Here is a 17,450-nt window from a genome sequence, read left to right on the forward strand (position 1 = left end):
TGCCAAAGTTTTTGGGCCTTCACATGGAGTCCAGTAGGCTGCAGATTGAAAAGGGCTTATCGGGTTACAGTGCACAGGTCAGGCCCAGTGCAGCACCCCAGCCCGGTCCTAGTGCACTTCCACTCATATAAGGACCAGCAATAAGTAATAAAAGCTTCCAGATTACTGGGAAAAGATCTGCAGGCACTGCTGTACAAAGGGTCAAAAACCATGTTTTCCCAGGATTTCTCAGCAGATTTAATTCGAAAGAGGAAGTCCTTTGATGAAGTTAAAAAGAGGCTGAGGAGCCTGGACATCCAGGACTCTATGAGGTACCCCACGGTGCTGCGTTTCAGCCACAAGGATTCCGTTTATATGTTTGACTCAGTGGATAAAGCGAAAAACATTGTAGACCCTTTAAAATAGACAGACTGGCCTGAAGAATACAGTTAATGTTTGTCCTCTTTTCCTTCTTTCCCTATGTTTTCCTTTCCCTTTTTTATTCCTTTCTTTCTCCCTAATAATTTTTTTTTGGAAAGGGGGAAAAGTAAAACTTGGAATAAGTTGTTCCTATTATTTTTGTTATATAACTGGGTGTTATAATGGGAAATTTTGTGAATGTTCTTTGTTGTCTCTCCTTTTTTTTGTTTCTTCTGTTTCTCTTTTAGTCACAAGTAGGGGGTGACATGAAGCCAGGGATGGGTGGAGGGCTCATCCTGACTTGGTCTTTTTTTCTGTTGATTTAAGGATCATCTCGATTTTTTTTCCTGGCCTAAAGCTGGGGCTTGAAGGAACTGTGAAGGAGGGATGGATAGGGGTGAGTGCCCCCTATGAGCAGGGGGAAGAGTCTTCCATTCAAGGTTTTATAGTTAGTTTTCTTTGCAGTTTTTTTGGTAGTAATAGTTGTTTGTAGTTATGATAGAGTAGTTTTTGTATATATAGTTCTTCACCTTCATCTCCTCCCCCACTCACCCATTGTACTCTATGCTACTCTCTCCCCACCCCCACCCTCCTCTAGTTTATCTCTCCACCCTTCAGGCTCACTGCCTTTATTCCTGATGAAGGGCTTTTGCCCGAAACGTCGATTTCGAAGCTACTTGGATGCTGCCTGAACTGCTGTGTTCTTCCAGCACCACTAATCCCGTATCCTTTTTATGTCTTAGAACAGTTTGTGTTGGGTGGGGTCTTTGCTCGGTGGGTGGAGGTTTTATATCACCACCCTCTGGCCGCGATCATCACTAATATGGTGAAGTCTGGGAATTTTAGGATTGGTCGGGGTAGTCATCAAGGCTGCCCCCTCTCACCATGGTTGTTTACATTGGTGATAGAGCCGCTAGCAGAGACCATTCGTCAGAACATCCACATAACCGCTCCGGAAGTGGGATTGAGGGCACACAAGATTACACTGTAGGCAGATGATCTCCTTTTGTTTTTATCGAACCCGATGACCTCTGTAACCCATTTGGCATAACGTATCATATTTATTTGGGGCTATTTCAGGATACAAGATTAACTTTGCAAAATCGGAGGCTATGCCTTTGGGGAACCTTAAGGATGTGCCAGAAGTTGAAGGTGGCTCTAAGTTCCCTTTGAAGTGGTCACGGGCAGGGTTCCGATACCGAAGCATTTTTATTACCCCCCAGTTTGATCTGTTATTTCGGACTAACTTTGCTCACTTGCTCGACAATATTAGGCAGGATCTCCAGAGATGGGAGGCTCTTCCAATTTCATGGCTGGGCTGAATATCTCTCATTATGATGAATGTTCTTCCTTGTTTGCTTTACCCCATGCGTATGCTGAAGCCCTTCCTGAAGAAGGGCTCATGCCCAAAACGTCAATTCTCCTGCTCCTTGGATGCTGCCTGACCTGCTGCGCTTTTCCAGCAACACATTTTCAGCCCATGCGTATGCTCCCTATAATGTTTCCCAGGTCAACGCTGCGGAAGCCTATGGGGTGGTTTGGTTCCTTTGTCTGGCATCGTGTGCAGCCTCTCATCAAACTTACTAAATTGCAGTTGCCTCGTGGAGGAGGAGGAGTTGATTTCCTAGACATCAGAAGGTATCAATTGAGTTCCCTGCTGTCCTTTGTCTGCGATTGGGTAGGTAACGATCCAAACTCAATATGGCTGGATATTGAGGCCTCCCAGGCAAAGTGCCCTCTTATTAACCTGTTGTTCATGGATAAGATGAGGACAGTTGTCGTCCACTGCCAGAACCCCATAGTCATTAGTACAGTCAGGGCTTGGAGGGCGATGGGTCAGAATGAGTGTTGTTTATCCAAGTCTTCGCCACTTACGCCTATAGTTGGCATGCCAGGGTTCCGACCAGCGACGATGAACTCAGGGTTCAAACTATAGGCAGCGAGAGGAGTTTCTAGTTTGGGAGACTGGTTTGAGGGGGAGGCTATGATGTCTTTTGAGCAACTGAGTCACAAATACGGGTTGCCCAGCAGAGATCTTTTCTGCTTTTTTCAGGTTAGGGATTTCTCCCGAAGATGACTATGCTTCTCACTAAGCCCTATAAGCCCGATACAGAGAGGTTGTCACTACACTTTGCAAGCACCCTTTCGGTTAGTGCCCTCTATCGCCCGTTGGGTGGCAGGGCCTAGCAGGATATTAACTGGTTATGTGAGGTCTGGGAGCAAGAGCTAGGAGTGGAGATCTCTTCTGAAACATGGGAGAACATATGGAAGAATGCTCAAAGGTTCTCAATCTGTAATAGGATATATGCTACGCAGTTAAAAGCTCTGCACAGGGTTCAGCTGGCATCGGACCGTCTGGCGAAGTTTAAAAAAGGGGCATCTTCTTCAGTGTGCCCCAAATATAAAATAAGTGTAGGTCCTCTTAACCATTCCATCTGGACATGCCACAGGCTCCGTGTTTACTGGAGCACCGTGGCAGGAGAGATAGGGTGGGAATTGAGGACTGAAGTCAAAATAGACCCGCTATCTCTCCTCTTAGGTCTACCAAATTTACCATCTTTAGACAGGCATGGGAAGAAACTATCTAAGGTTTAGATTAGATTACTTAGTATGGAAACAGGCCCTTCAGCCCAACAAGTCCACACCGACCCTCTGAAGCGAAACCCCCAGACCCATTTCCCTACATGTACCCTTTCACCTAACATGACAGACAACTTAGCATGGCCAATTCACCTGATCTGCACATTTTTGGACTGTGGGAGGAAACCCACGCAGGTACGGGGAGAATGTGCAAACTCCACACAGAGAGTCGCCTGAGGTGGGAATTGAACCAGGGTCTCTGGCACTGTGAGGCAGCAGTGCTAACCACTGTACCACCGTGCTGCCCACTTGTTCCTACATACTGTGCATGGAAGAATATTCTGATGAACTGGGTGTCTGAGAACCCACCGGGCTTGATGGGATGGCAGACATTAATTATGGAGCACACTCCCTTGGACGTTTTTACAAACATGGCGCACCACACAGAAGACCATTTGTATAAGACATGGCAGCCTGCGTGAGTTCTTTGGAAATACATTTGTCAGTTATCTTAGCTAGGGCATTTGTTTAACCAGGACGATTAGGTCTGTCAAGCCCTGGGACCTGGAGGGGGGTCTCCTGAGTTAATACGGGTATATATACAATGTTCCCATTCCTCTGTTTGGGCGCTCTGCGCCAGACATGGCTGTTCTGTATTCTGTGATTTTTTTTTTGTTTTTCTTTCTTTGTTTTGATCTATTAGTTATTGACTAATTTACTGGTGTTGCTTTGCACAGTGTTAGGGTTTGTTTTGTATTATAGGGTAGGTGAGTCGTTAGGAGACAGTAGTTCTGTTGGAATTTGTGTTTTGTTTTCTTGTTATGAGACTGATAAATGTTACTGATTGTATTTTTCAATCACTCTAAATGTATGTAAAGTTAAAAAAATTTGCTAATAAATATATTAGAGAAAAAAAAGGAAAGAAAAAACAACCTGATCAACTTGGGTGGCAACTTTCAGGAATCTATGGACATGAATCATAAGATCCCTCTGTTCATCCACACTGCGAAGAATCCTGCCTTCATCCCTGTATTCTGCATTCAAATTCTGGGATATACATATCAAAGAACAGAACACAGCACATGCCATGATAAAAGGTGAAAGTTTTAATCCAAGAATATTTTTTGTATCACATCTCCATGACAATGGACTCCTTTGGCTATAAATTCTGGGATCATAGTCTTAACTTCCACAAGTGCCTGATGTAGGAGCAGCGATCTGAAAGCTAGTGCTGCCAATTAAACCTGTTGGATGAGAACCTGGTGTTGGGTGAGTTTTCATTTTGAACACCCCAATCCAACACCGGCTATTCCAAGTAAGGAGGAGACAATGCTTCTTACCTTCTGAGGCCCAACGGAATCCTGGCATATGAGGTAAGTGTCAGCCCCAAGAGTAGCCAAATTAGCCAGGTCTAGTGAACATTGTACAGTAAATCATATTCATTGAATGTGTATGACATTTGAGAGGTTTGTTGGAGAAGATTACTAACCTGTTGTCTCTTCAGGAGTTGTCGGAGCCTCTGTTGTAGGAATTGTAGTTGTGGGTGTTGTCGCAACTGTTGGAAAGGAACAAACAGAAACAATCACAATGAATGGAGGACTCAGGACTTACAAGCTGTACAACCCCACTGCTCACTCAGCTCCAGGCTGTACAACCTCACTGCTCACTGAGCTCCAGGCTGTACAACCCCACGGCTCACTGAGCTCCAGGCTGTACAACCCCACTGCTCACTGAGCTCCAGGCTGTACAACCCCACTGCTCACTGAGCCCCAGGCTGTACAACCCCACAGCTCACTGAGCTCCAGGCTGTACAACCCCACTGCTCACTGAGCTCCAGGCTGTACAACTCCACTGCTCACTGTGCTCCAGGCTGTACAACCCCACTGCTCACTGAGCTCCAGGCTACACAACCCCACTGCTCACTGAGCTCCAGGCTGTACAACCCCACTGCTCACTGAGCTCCAGGCTGTACAACCCCACTGCTCTCTCAGCTCCAGGGAAGACAACCCCACTGCTCACTGTGCTCCAGGCTGTACAACCCCACTGCTCACTGAGCTCCAGGGAAGACAACCCCACTGCTCACTGAGCTCCAGGCTGTATAACCCCACTGCTCACTGAGCTCCAGGCTACACAACCCCACTGCTCACTGAGCTCCAGGCTACACAACCCCACTGCTCACTGAGCTCCAGGCTACACAACCCCACTGCTCACTGAGCTCCAGGCTGTACAACTCCACTGCTCACTGAGCTCCAGGCTACACAACCCCACTGCTCACTGAGCTCCAGGGAAGACAACCCCACTGCTCACTGTGCTCCAGGCTGTACAACCCCACTGCTCACTGAGCTCCAGGGAAGACAACCCCACTGCTCACTGAGCTCCAGGCTGTATAACCCCACTGCTCACTGAGCTCCAGGCTACACAACCCCAATGCTCACTGAGCTCCAGGCTACACAACCCCACTGCTCACTGAGCTCCAGGCTACACAACCCCACTGCTCACTGAGCTCCAGGCTGTACAACTCCACTGCTCACTGAGCTCCAGGCTACACAACCCCACTGCTCACTGAGCTCCAGGCTGTACAACCCCACTGCTCACTGAGCTCCAGGCTACACAACCCCACTGCTCACTGAGCTCCAGGCTGTACAACCCCACTGCTCACTGAGCTCCAGGCTACACAACCCCACTGCTCACTGAGCTCCAGGCTGTACAACCCCACTGCTCACTGAGCTCCAGGCTACACAACCCCACTGCTCACTGAGCTCCAGGCTGTACAACCCAACTGCTCACTGAGCCCCAGGCTGTACAACCCCACTGCTCACTGAGCTCCAGGCTACACAACCCCACTGCTCACTGAGCTCCAGGCTGTACAACCCCACTGCTCACTGAGCTCCAGGCTGTACAACCCCCCTGCTCACTGAGCTCCAGGCTACACAACCCCACTGCACACTGAGCCCCAGGCTGTACAACCCCACTGCTCACTGAGCTCCAGGCTACACAACCCCACTGCTCACTGAGCCCCAGGCTGTTCAACCCCACTGCTCACTGAGCCCCAGGCTGTACAATCCCACTGCTCACTGAGCCCCAGGCTGTACAATCCCACTGCTCGCTGAGCCCCAGGCTGTACAATCCCACTGCTCACTGAGCTCCAGGCTTACACAACCCCAGTGCTCACTGAGCTCCAGGCTGTACAACCCCACAGCTCACTGAGCTCTAGGCTGTACAACCCCACTGCTCACTGAGCTCCAGGCTGTACAACCCCACAGCTCACTGAGCTCCAGGCTGTACAACCCCACAGCTCACTGAGCTCTAGTCTGTACAACCCCACTGCTCACTGAGCTCCAGGCTGTACAACCCCACTGCTCACTGAGCTCCAGGCTGTACAACCCCACTGCTCACTGAGCTCCAGGCTGTACAACCCCACTGCTCACTGAGCTCCAGGCTGTACAACCCCACTGCTCACTGAGCTCCAGGCTGTACAATCCCACTGCTCACTCAGCTCCAAGCTACACAACCCCACAGCTCACTGAGCTCCAGGCTGTACAACCCCACTGCTCACTGAGCTCCAGGCTACACAACCCCACTGCTCACTGAGCTCCAGGCTGTACAACCCAACTGCTCACTCAGCTCCACTCTACACAAGGTAAAAACAATGACTGCAGATGCTGAAAATCAAATTCTGGATTAGTGGTGCTGGAAGAGCACAGCAGTTCAGGCAGCATCCAACGAGCAGCGAAATCAACGTTTCGGGCAAAAGCCCTTCATCAGGAATAAAGGCAGTGAGCCTGCAGCATGGAGAGATAAGCTAGAGGAGGGTGGGGGTGGGGAGAGAGTAGCATAGAGTACAATGGGTGAGTGGGGGAGGAGATGAAGGTGATAGGTCAAGGAGGAGAGGGTGGAATGAATAGGTGGAAAAGAAGATAGGCAGGTAGGACAAGTCAAGGAGACAGTAACTGAGCTGGAAGTTTGAAACTACGATGAGGTGGGGGAAGGGGAAATGAGGAAACTGTTGAAGTCCACATTGATGCCCTGGGGTTGAAGTGTTCCGAGGCGGAAGATGAGGCGTTCTTCCTCCAGGCGTCTGGTGGTGAGGGAGCAGCGGTGAAGGAGGCCCAGGACCTCCATGTCCTCGGCAGAGTGGGAGGGGGAGTTGAAATGTTGGGCCACGGGGCGGTGTGGTTGATTGGTGCGGGTGTCTCGGAGATGTTCCCTAAAGCGCTCTGCTAGGAGGTGCCCAGTCTCCCCAATGTAGAGGAGACCACATCGGGAGCAACGGACACAATAAATGATATTGGTGGATGTGCAGGTGAAACTTTGATGGATGTGGAAGGCTCCTTTAGGGCCTTGGATAGAGGTGAGGGAGGAAGTGTGGGCACAGGTTTTACAGTTCCTGCGGTGGCAGGGGTAAGTGTCAGAATGGGAGGGTGGGTCGTAGGGGGGTGTGGACCTGACCAGGTAGTCACGGAGGGAACGGTCTTTGCGGAAGGCGGAAAGGGGTGGGGAGGGAAATATATCCCTGGTGGTGGGAACTTTTTGGAGGTGGCGGAAATGTCGGTGGATGATTTGGTTGATGCGAAGGTTTGTAGGGTGGAAGGTGAGCACCAGGGGCGTTCTGTCCTTGTTACGGTTGGAGGGGTGGGATCTGAGGGCGGAGGTGCGGGATGTGGACGAGATGCGTTGGAGGGCATCTTTAACCACGTGGGAAGGGAAATTGCGGTCTCTAAAGAAGGAGGCCATCTGGTGTGTCCTATGGTGGAACTGGTCCTCCTGGGAGCAGATACGGCGGAGGCGGAGAAATTGGGAATACGGGATGGCATTTTTGCAAGAGATAGGGTGGGAAGAGGTGTACACCCTGTGCCCACACCTCCTCCCTCACCTCTATCCAAGGCCCTAAAGGAGCCTTCCACATCCATCAAAGTTTCACCTGCACATCCACCAATATCATTTATTGTATCCGTTGCTCCCGATGTGGTCTCCTCTACATTGGGGAGACTGGGCGCCTCCTAGCAGAGCGCTTTAGGTAACATCTCCGAGACACCCACACCAATCAACCACACCGCCCCGTGGCCCAACATTTCAACTCCCCCTCCCACTCTGCCGAGGACATGGAGGTCCTGGGCCTCCTTCACCGCCGCTCCCTCACCACCAGACGCCTGGAGGAAGAACGCCTCATCTTCCGCCTCGGAACACTTCAACCCCAGGGCATCAATGTGGACTTCAACAGCTTCCTCATTTCCCCTTCCCCCACCTCATCCTAGTTTCAAACTTCCAGCTCAGTTACTGTCTCCTTGACTTGTCCTACCTGCCTATCTTCTTTTCCACCTATCCACTCCACCCTCTCCTCCTTGACTTCTCACCTTCATCTCCTCCCCCACTCACCCATTGTACTCTATGCTGCTCTCTCATCACCCCCACCCTCCTCTAGCTTATCTCTCCACGCTTCAGGCTCACTGCCTTTATTCCTGAAGAAGGGCTTTTGCCCGAAACGTCGATTTCGCTGTACACTCTCTGTTAACCACAAACAATACAGCCCTGTACACTCTCTGTAAACCCTGAACAATACAGCCCTGTACACTCTCTGTAAACTCTGAACAATACAGCCCTGTACACTCTCTGTAAACCCTGACCAATACAGCCCTGTACACTCTCTGTAAACCCTGAACAATACAGCCCTGTACACTCTCTGTAAACCCTGAACAATACAGCCCTGTACACTCCCTGTAAACCCTGAACAATACAGCCCTGTACACTCTCTGTAAACCCTGAACAATACATCCCTGTACACTCTCTGTAAACCCTGAAAAGCAGCACTGTACACTCTCTGTAAACCCTGAATAATACAGCCCTGTACACTCCCTGTAAACCCTGAACAATACAGCCCTGCAAACTCCCTGTAAACCCTGAATAACATTTTTGTACACTCTCTGTAAACCCTGACCAATACAGCCCTGTACACTCTCTGTAAACCCTGAACAATACAGCCCTGTACACTCTCTGTAAACCCTGAACAATACAGCCCTGTACACTCTCTGTAAACCCTGAACAATACAGCCCTGTACACTCTCTGTAAACCCTGAAAAGCAGCACTGTACACTCTCTGTAAACCCTGAATAATACAGCCCTGTACACTCTCTGTAAACCCTGAAAAGCAGCCCTGTACACTCTCTGTAAACCCTGAACAATACAGCCCTGTACACTCCCTGTAAACCCTGAACAATACAGCCCTGTACACTCCCTGTAAACCCTGAACAATACAGCCCTGTACACTCTCTGTAAACCCTGAAAAGCAGCACTGTACACTCTCTGTAAACCCTGAATAATACAGCCCTGTACACTCTCTGTAAACCCTGAAAAGCAGCCCTGTACACTCTCTGTAAACCCTGAACAATACAGCCCTGTACACTCTCTGTAAACCCTGAACAATACAGCCCTGTACACTCTCTGTAAACCCTGAACAATACAGCCCTGTACACTCTCTGTAAACCCTGAACAATACAGCCCTGTACACGCTCTGTAAACACTGAATAACAGCCCTGTACACTCTCTGTATTGTTCAGGGTTTACAGAGAGTGTACAGGGCTGTATTGTTCACGGATAACAGAGAGTGTACAGGGCTGTATTGTTCACGGATAACAGAGAGTGTACAGGGCTGTATTGTTCAGGGTAAAAACAATGACTGCAGATGCTGAAAACCAAATACTGGATTAGTGGTGCTGGAAGAGTACAGCAGTTCAGGCAGCATCCAATGAGCAGCGAAATCGACGTTTCGGGCAAAAGCCCTTCAAATTGTTCAGGGTTTACAGAGAGTGTACAGGGCTGTATTGTTCAGGGTTTACAGAGAGTGTACAGTGCTGTTATTCAGAGTTTACAGCGAGTGTACAGGGCTGTATTGTGCAGAGTTTACAGAGAGTGTACAGGGCTGTACTGTTCAGATTTTACCGTGCGTGTAATGGGCTTTATTGTTCAGGGGTTTCAGAGAGTATACAGGGCTGGATTTTTCAGGGTTCACAGAGTGTACATAGCTGTATTGTGCAGGGCTGTATTGTTCAGGTCTTAAAGAGAGTGCACAGGGCTGTATTGTTCAGGGTTTACAGAGAGTGTACAGGGCTGTATTGTTCAGGGTTTACAGAGAGTGTACAGGGCTGTATTGTTCAGGGTTTACAGAGAGTGTACAGGGCTGTATTGTTCAGGGTTTACAGAGGGTGTACAGGGCTGTATGGTTCAGGGTTTACAGAGAGTGTACAGGGCTGTATTGTTCAGGGTTTACAGAGGGTGTACAGGGCTGTATTGTTCAGGGTTTACAGAGAGTGTACAGGGCTGTATTGTTCAGGGTTTACAGGGAGTGTACAGGGCTGTATTGTTCAGGGTTTACAGGGAGTGTACAGGGCTGTATTGTTCAGGGTTTACAGAGAGTGTACAGGGCTGTATGGTTCAGGGTTTACAGGGAGTGTACAGGGCTGTATTGTTCAGGGTTTACAGAGAGTGTACCGGGCTGTATGGTTCAGGGTTTACAGGGAGTGTACAGGGCTGTATTGTTCAGGGTTTACAGAGAGTGTACAGGGCTGTATGGTTCAGGGTTTACAGGGAGTGTACAGGGCTGTATTGTTCAGGGTTTACAGAGAGTGTACAGGGCTGTATGGTTCAGGGTTTACAGGGAGTGTACAGGGCTGTGTTATGCAGGGTTCTCAGGGAGTGTGCAGTGCTGTATTGTTCAGGGTTTACAGCGAGTTTACAGGGCTGTATTGTTCAGGGTTTACAGGGATTACAGAGAGTGTACAGGGCTGTATTGTTCAAGGTTTACAGAGTGTGTACAGGGCTGTATTGTTCAGGATGTACAGAGTGTGTGCAGTGCTGTATTGTTCAGAGTTTACACAGTGTACAGGTGTGTATTGTTCATTGATTGCAAAGTATACAGGGCTGTATTGGTCAGGGTTTACAGAACAATACAGCCCTGTACACTCCCTGTAAACCCTGAACAATACAGCCCTGTACACTCCCTGTAAACCCTGAACAATACAGCCCTGTACACTCTCTGTAAACCCTGAACAATACAGCCCTGTACACTCCCTGTAAACCCTGAACAATACAGCCCTGTACACTCCCTGTAAACCCTGAACAATACAGCCCTGTACACTCTCTGTAAACCCAGAACAATACAGCCCTGTACACTCTCTGTAAACCCTGAACAATACAGCCCTGTACACACTCTGTAAACCCAGAACAATACAGCCCTGTACACTCTCTGTAAACCCTGAACAATACAGCCCTGTACACCCTCTGTAAACCCTGAACAATACAGCCCTGTACACACTCTGTAAACCCTGAACAATACAGCCCTGTACACTCCCTGTAAACCCTGAACAATACAGCCCTGTACACTCTCTGTAAACCCTGACCAATACAGCCCTGTACACTCTCTGTAAACCCTGAACAATACAGCCCTGTACACTCTCTGTAAACCCTGAACAATACAGCCCTGTACACTCTCTGTAAACCCTGAACAATACAGCCCTGTACACTCCCTGTAAACCCTGAACAATACAGCCCTGTACACCCTCTGTAAACCCTGAACAATACAGCCCTGTACACACTCTGTAAACCCTGAACAATACAGCCCTGTACACTCCCTGTAAACCCTGAACAATACAGCCCTGTACACTCCCTGTAAACCCTGAACAATACAGCCCTGTACACCCTCTGTAAACCCAGAACAATACAGCCCTGTACACTCTCTGTAAACCCTGAACAATACAGCCCTGTACACTCCCTGTAAACCCTGAACAATACAGCCCTGTACACCCTCTGTAAACCCTGAACAATACAGCCCTGTACACACTCTGTAAACCCTGAACAATACAGCCCTGTACACTGTCTGTAAACCCTGAACAATACAGCCCTGTACACTCCCTGTAAACCCTGAACAATACAGCCCTGTACACTCCCTGTAAACCCTGAACAATACAGCCCTGTACACCCTCTGTAAACCCAGAACAATACAGCCCTGTACACTCTCTGTAAACCCTGAACAATACAGCCCTGTACACTCTCTGTAAACCCTGAACAATACAGCCCTGTACACTCCCTGTAAACCCTGAACCATACAACCCTGTACACTCCCTGTAAACCCTGAACAATACAGCCCTGTACACTCTCTGTAAACCCTGAAAAGCAGCCCTGTACACTGTCTGTAAACCCTGAACAATACAGCCCTGTACACTCTCTGTAAACCCTGAACAATACAGCCCTGTACACTCTCTGTAAACCCTGAACAATACAGCCCTGTACACTCTCTGTAAACCCTGAACAATACAGCCCTGTACACTCCCTGTAAACCCTGAACCATACAGCCCTGTACACTCCCTGTAAACCCTGAACAATACAGCCCTGTACACTCCCTGTAAACCCTGAACAATACAGCCCTGTACACTCCCTGTAAACCCTGAACAATACAGCCCTGTACACTCTCTGCAAACCCTGAATAATACAGCCCTGTACACTCTCTGTAAACCCTGAACAATACAGCCCTGTACACCCTCTGTAAACCCTGAACAATACAGCCCTGTACACTCTCTGTAAACCCTGAACAATACAGCCCTGTACACTCTCTGTAAACCCTGAACAATACAGCCCTGTACACTCTCTGTAAACCCTGAACAATACAGCCCTGTACACTCCCTGTAAACCCTGAACAATACAGCCCTGTACACTCTCTGTAAACCCTGAACAATACAGCCCTGTATACTCTCTTTAAACCCTGAAAAGCAGCCCTGTACACTCTCTGTAAACCCTGAACAATACATCCCTGTACACTCTCTGTAAACCCTGAACAATACAGCCCTGTACACTCTCTGTAAACCCTGAACAATACATCCCTGTACACTCTCTGTAAACCCTGAACAATACAGCCCTGTACACTCTCTGTAAACCCTGAACCATACAGCCCTGTACACTCTCTGTAAACCCTGAACCATACAGCCCTGTACACTCGCTGTAAACCCTGAACAATACAGCCCTGTACACTCTCTGTAAACCCTGAACAATGCAGCCCTATACACTCTCTGTAAACCCTGAACAAAACAACCCTTTGCACTCTCTGGAGACTCTCGCTAAACTCTGAGCTGTTCCCTTTACCCTATGATATCTCCTCTTTCCACCCTGCTGATTTGCCTGTACCTTCACCTAATGTCTCCTTCTCTAACTCACCTGCCTACCCTCTTTAAGCCTCCATTCTGCATCTGTTATCATCCTAACTGTTCACTTCCACTGTCTTCCCTCTGTCCCCCATACTGTCTGACTGCCTGACTGTTCCCTCACACCTTCCCATTCTGCTCAGTTGGGGGAGCAGTGGTGTTTAACAGCAGAGAAAGTCAAGGCAGGGAGAAAGCACTGACAAGAAAGAGCACAGGAACAGAAATGATTACCTGATCTGGTGTCCTCTCCCGGTCCGCTGTCAATACTGCCACCCGAACCTGTGACATTACAGAACGGAGGAGCCCAGGCCATATCACAGTGACAGTTCCCTTTACTGTTACAAACCTGAAACAAAGGTATATTCAAAGTTTAGGGACAACTGACAAGGAAAAGCAGGTGTTTGCTCTGATGATAAAGAATGGACACAGTCCATTAGTCAGGGAGGATCTCAGACTCGAAAAACAATGTATGGAATATGTTAGGGTGGAACTACGAAACAGCAGGGGGCAGCAGACATTGGTTGGAATTATTTCCAAAGCAACACAGAGAAGTGGGATGTGGGTCATGGCCTTCATCAGGGGATGAGAGAAGCATGCAACATGAGGAGCACAGTTATCCTGGGTGACTGCAATCTGTGCTGAGACTGGGCAAGGGAATTGGCAACACATGCTCTGGATGAGTTCCTGCAGTGTCTTTGGGATGGTTTTCCAGAGCAGTACGTTGAGGGACTGACAGAAGGACAGGCTGTTTTCGATTGAGTATTCGGGAATAGAAAAGGATAATTAACAATCTTCATGGAAAAGAACTTTTCAGGATGAGTGGCCACAATATGATGGAATTATCCATGGCGTTTGGAAGTGAGGGAGTTCACTATCTGTAAACCCTGAACAATACAGCCCTGTACACTCCCTGTAAACCCTGAACAATACAGCCCTGTACACTCTCTGTAAACCCTGAACAATACAGCCCTGTACACTCCCTGTAAACCCTGAACAATACAGCCCTGTACACTCTCTGTAAACCCTGAACAATACAGCCCTGTACACTCCCTGTAAACCCTGAACCATACAGCCCTGTACACTCTCTGTAAACCCTGAACAATACAGCCCTGTTCACTGTCTGTAAACCCTGAACAATACAGCCCTGTACACTCTCTGTAAACCCTGAACAATACAGCCCTGTACACTCCCTGTAAACCCTGAATAATACAGCCCTGTACACCCTCTGTAAACCCTGAACAATACAGCCCTGTACACTATCTGTAAACCCTGAACAATACAGCCCTGTACACTCTCTGTAAACCCTGAACAATACAGCCCTGTACACTGTCTGTAAACCCTGAACAATACAGCCCTGTACACTCTCTGTAAACCCTGAACAATACAGCCCTGTACACTCTCTGTAAACCCAGAACAATACAGCCCTGTACACTCCCTGTAAACCCTGAACAATACAGCCCTGTACACTCCCTGTAAACCCTGAACCATACAACCCTGTACACTCTCTGTAAACCCTGAACCATACAACCCTGTACACTCTCTGTAAACCCTGAACAATACAGCCCTGTACACTGTCTGTAAACCCTGAACAATACAGCCCTGTACACTCTCTGTAAACCCTGAACAATACAGCCCTGTACACTCCCTGTAAACCCTGAACAATACAGCCCTGTTCACTGTCTGTAAACCCTGAACAATACAGCCCTGTACACTCCCTGTAAACCCTGAACAATACAGCCCTGTACACTCCCTGTAAACCCTGAACAATACAGCCCTGTACACTCCCTGTAAACCCTGAACAATACAGCCCTGTTCACTGTCTGTAAACCCTGAACAATACAGCCCTGTACACTCCCTGTAAACCCTGAACAATACAGCCCTGTACACTCCCTGTAAACCCTGAACAATACAGCCCTGTTCACTGTCTGTAAACCCTGAACAATACAGCCCTGTACACTCTCTGTAAACCCTGAACCATACAGCCCTGTACACTCCCTGTAAACCCTGAACAATACAGCCCTGTACACTCCCTGTAAACCCTGAACAATACAGCCCTGTACACTCTCTGTAAACCCTGAACAATACAGCCCTGTACACTCTCTGTAAACCCTGAACAATACAGCCCTGTACACTCTCTGTAAACCCTGAACCATACAACCCTGTACACTCTCTGTAAACCCTGAACCATACAGCCCTGTACACTCTCTGTAAACCCTGAACAATACAGCCCTGTACACTCTCTGTAAACCCTGAACCATACAACCCTGTACACTCTCTGTAAACCCTGAACAATACAGCCCTGTACACTCTCTGTAAACCCTGAACAATACAGCCCTGTACACTCTCTGTAAACCCTGAACCATACAACCCTGTACACTCTCTGTAAACCCTGAACAATACAGCCCTGTACACTGTCTGTAAACCCTGAACAATACAGCCCTGTACACTCCCTGTAAACCCTGAACCATACAGCCCTGTACACTCCCTGTAAACCCTGAACAATGCAGCCCTATACACTCTCTGTAAACCCTGAACAAAACAACCCTTTGCACTCTCTGGAGACTCTCGCTAAACTCTGAGCTGTTCCCTTTACCCTATGATATCTCCTCTTTCCACCCTGCTGATTTGCCTGTACCTTCACCTAATGTCTCCTTCTCTAACTCACCTGCCTACCCTCTTTAAGAGGGTGTCTTGGTGATGGGGGAGGTGGGTGTCTTGGTGATGGTGGAGGTGGATGTCTTGGTGGTGATGGTGGAGGTGGATGTCTTGGTGATGGTGGAGGTGGGTGTCTTGGTGATGGTGGAGGTGGGTGTCTTGGTGGTGATCGTGGAGGTGGGTGTCTTGGTGGTGATGGTGAAGGTGGGTGTCTTGGTGGGGATCGTGGAGGTGGGTGTCTTGGTGGTGATGGTGAAGGTGGGTGTCTTGGTGGGGATCGTGGAGGTGGGTGTCTTGGTGGTGATGGTGAAGGTGGGTGTCTTGGTGGGGATCGTGGAGGTGGGTGTCTTGGTGGTGATCGCGGAGGTGGGTGTCTTGGTGATGGTGGAGGTGGGTGTCTTGGTGATGGTGGTGGTGGGTGTCTTGGTGGGGATCGTGGGGGTGGGTGCCTTGGTAGTGATCGTGGAGGTGGGTGTCTTGGTAGTGATCGTGGAGGTGGGTGTCTTGGTGATGGTGGAGGTGGGTGTCTTGGTAGTGATCGTGGAGGTGGGTGTCTTGGTGATGGTGGAGGTGGGTGTCTTGGTGGGGATCGTGGGGGTGGGTGCCTTGGTAGTGATCGTGGAGGTGGGTGTCTTGGTGGTGATGGTGGAGGTGGGTGTCTTGGCGGTGATGGTGGAGGTGGTTGTCTTGGTGATGGTGTAGGTGGGTGTCTTGGCAGTGATGGTGGAGGTGGGTGTCTTGGCGGTGATGGGGGAGGTGGGTGTCTTGGTGATGGTGGAGTTGGGTGTCTTGGTGGTGATGTTGGAGGTGGGTGTCTTGGCGGTGATGGTGAAGGAGGGTGTTTGGCAGTGATCATGATGGTGGGTGTCTTGGGCGGTGATCATGGAGGTGGGTGTCTTGGTGATGGTGGAGGTGGGTGTCTTGGTGGTGATCGTGGAGGTTGGTGTCTTGGTGGTGATCGTTGAAGTGGGTGTGTTGTTGGTGAAGGTGGACATAGTTGTCTTGGTGATGCTGGAAGTGGGTGTCTTGGCGGTGATGGTGGAGGTGGGTGTCTTGGTGATGGTGGAGGTGGGTGTCTTGGCGGTGATGGTGGAGGTGGGTGTCTTGGTGATGGTGGAGGTGGGTGTCTTGGCGGTGATGGTGGAGGTGGGTGTCTTGGTGGTGATGGTGGAGGTGGGTGTCTTGGTTGAGATCGTGGAGGTGGGTGTCTGGGTGGTGACAAGGAGGCATGTGTCTTGGCGGTTATCACAGAGGTGGGTGTCTTTGTGGTGATCAGGCAGGCGGGTGTCTTGGTGGCGACCGGGGATGTGGGTGTCATGGCAGTTATCATGGAGGCGGGTGTCTTGGCAGTGATGGGGGAGGCGGGTGTCTTGGTGGTGATCATGGTCGTGGCTGTCTTGGCGGTGATGATGGAGGTGGGAGTCTTGGTGATGGTGGAGGTGGGAGTCTTGGAGGTGCTTGTGGGGGTGGGTGACTTGCAGGTGATGGTGGAGGTGGGTGTCTTTGTGATGGTGAAAGTGGGTGTCTTGGTGGTGATCATGGAGGTGGGAGTCTTGGCAGTGATCGTGGAGGCGGATGTCTTGGTGGTGATGGTGGAGGTGGGTGTCTTGGTGTGACGGTGGAGGTGGG

General features: G+C 49.4%; 1 protein-coding gene across 1 annotated transcript in view; it reads right to left on the reverse strand.

The window, feature by feature from the left end:
* The window catches only part of LOC140480726 (disintegrin and metalloproteinase domain-containing protein 12-like), a 545,040-nt gene that overhangs the window by 178,202 nt on the left and 349,388 nt on the right, over nucleotides 1-17,450 (reverse strand). The window contains exons 18-19 of the mRNA XM_072576009.1: nucleotides 13,398-13,512; nucleotides 4,469-4,534 (exon numbers count right to left, since the gene is read on the reverse strand). Coding sequence (XP_072432110.1) covers nucleotides 4,469-4,534; nucleotides 13,398-13,512 — 181 coding nt within the window. The remainder of the gene's footprint in view (nucleotides 1-4,468; nucleotides 4,535-13,397; nucleotides 13,513-17,450) is intronic.

This window comes from Chiloscyllium punctatum, chromosome 1, assembly GCF_047496795.1.
Source record: "Chiloscyllium punctatum isolate Juve2018m chromosome 1, sChiPun1.3, whole genome shotgun sequence".
In the NCBI taxonomy this organism is placed as follows: Eukaryota; Metazoa; Chordata; class Chondrichthyes; order Orectolobiformes; family Hemiscylliidae; genus Chiloscyllium; species Chiloscyllium punctatum.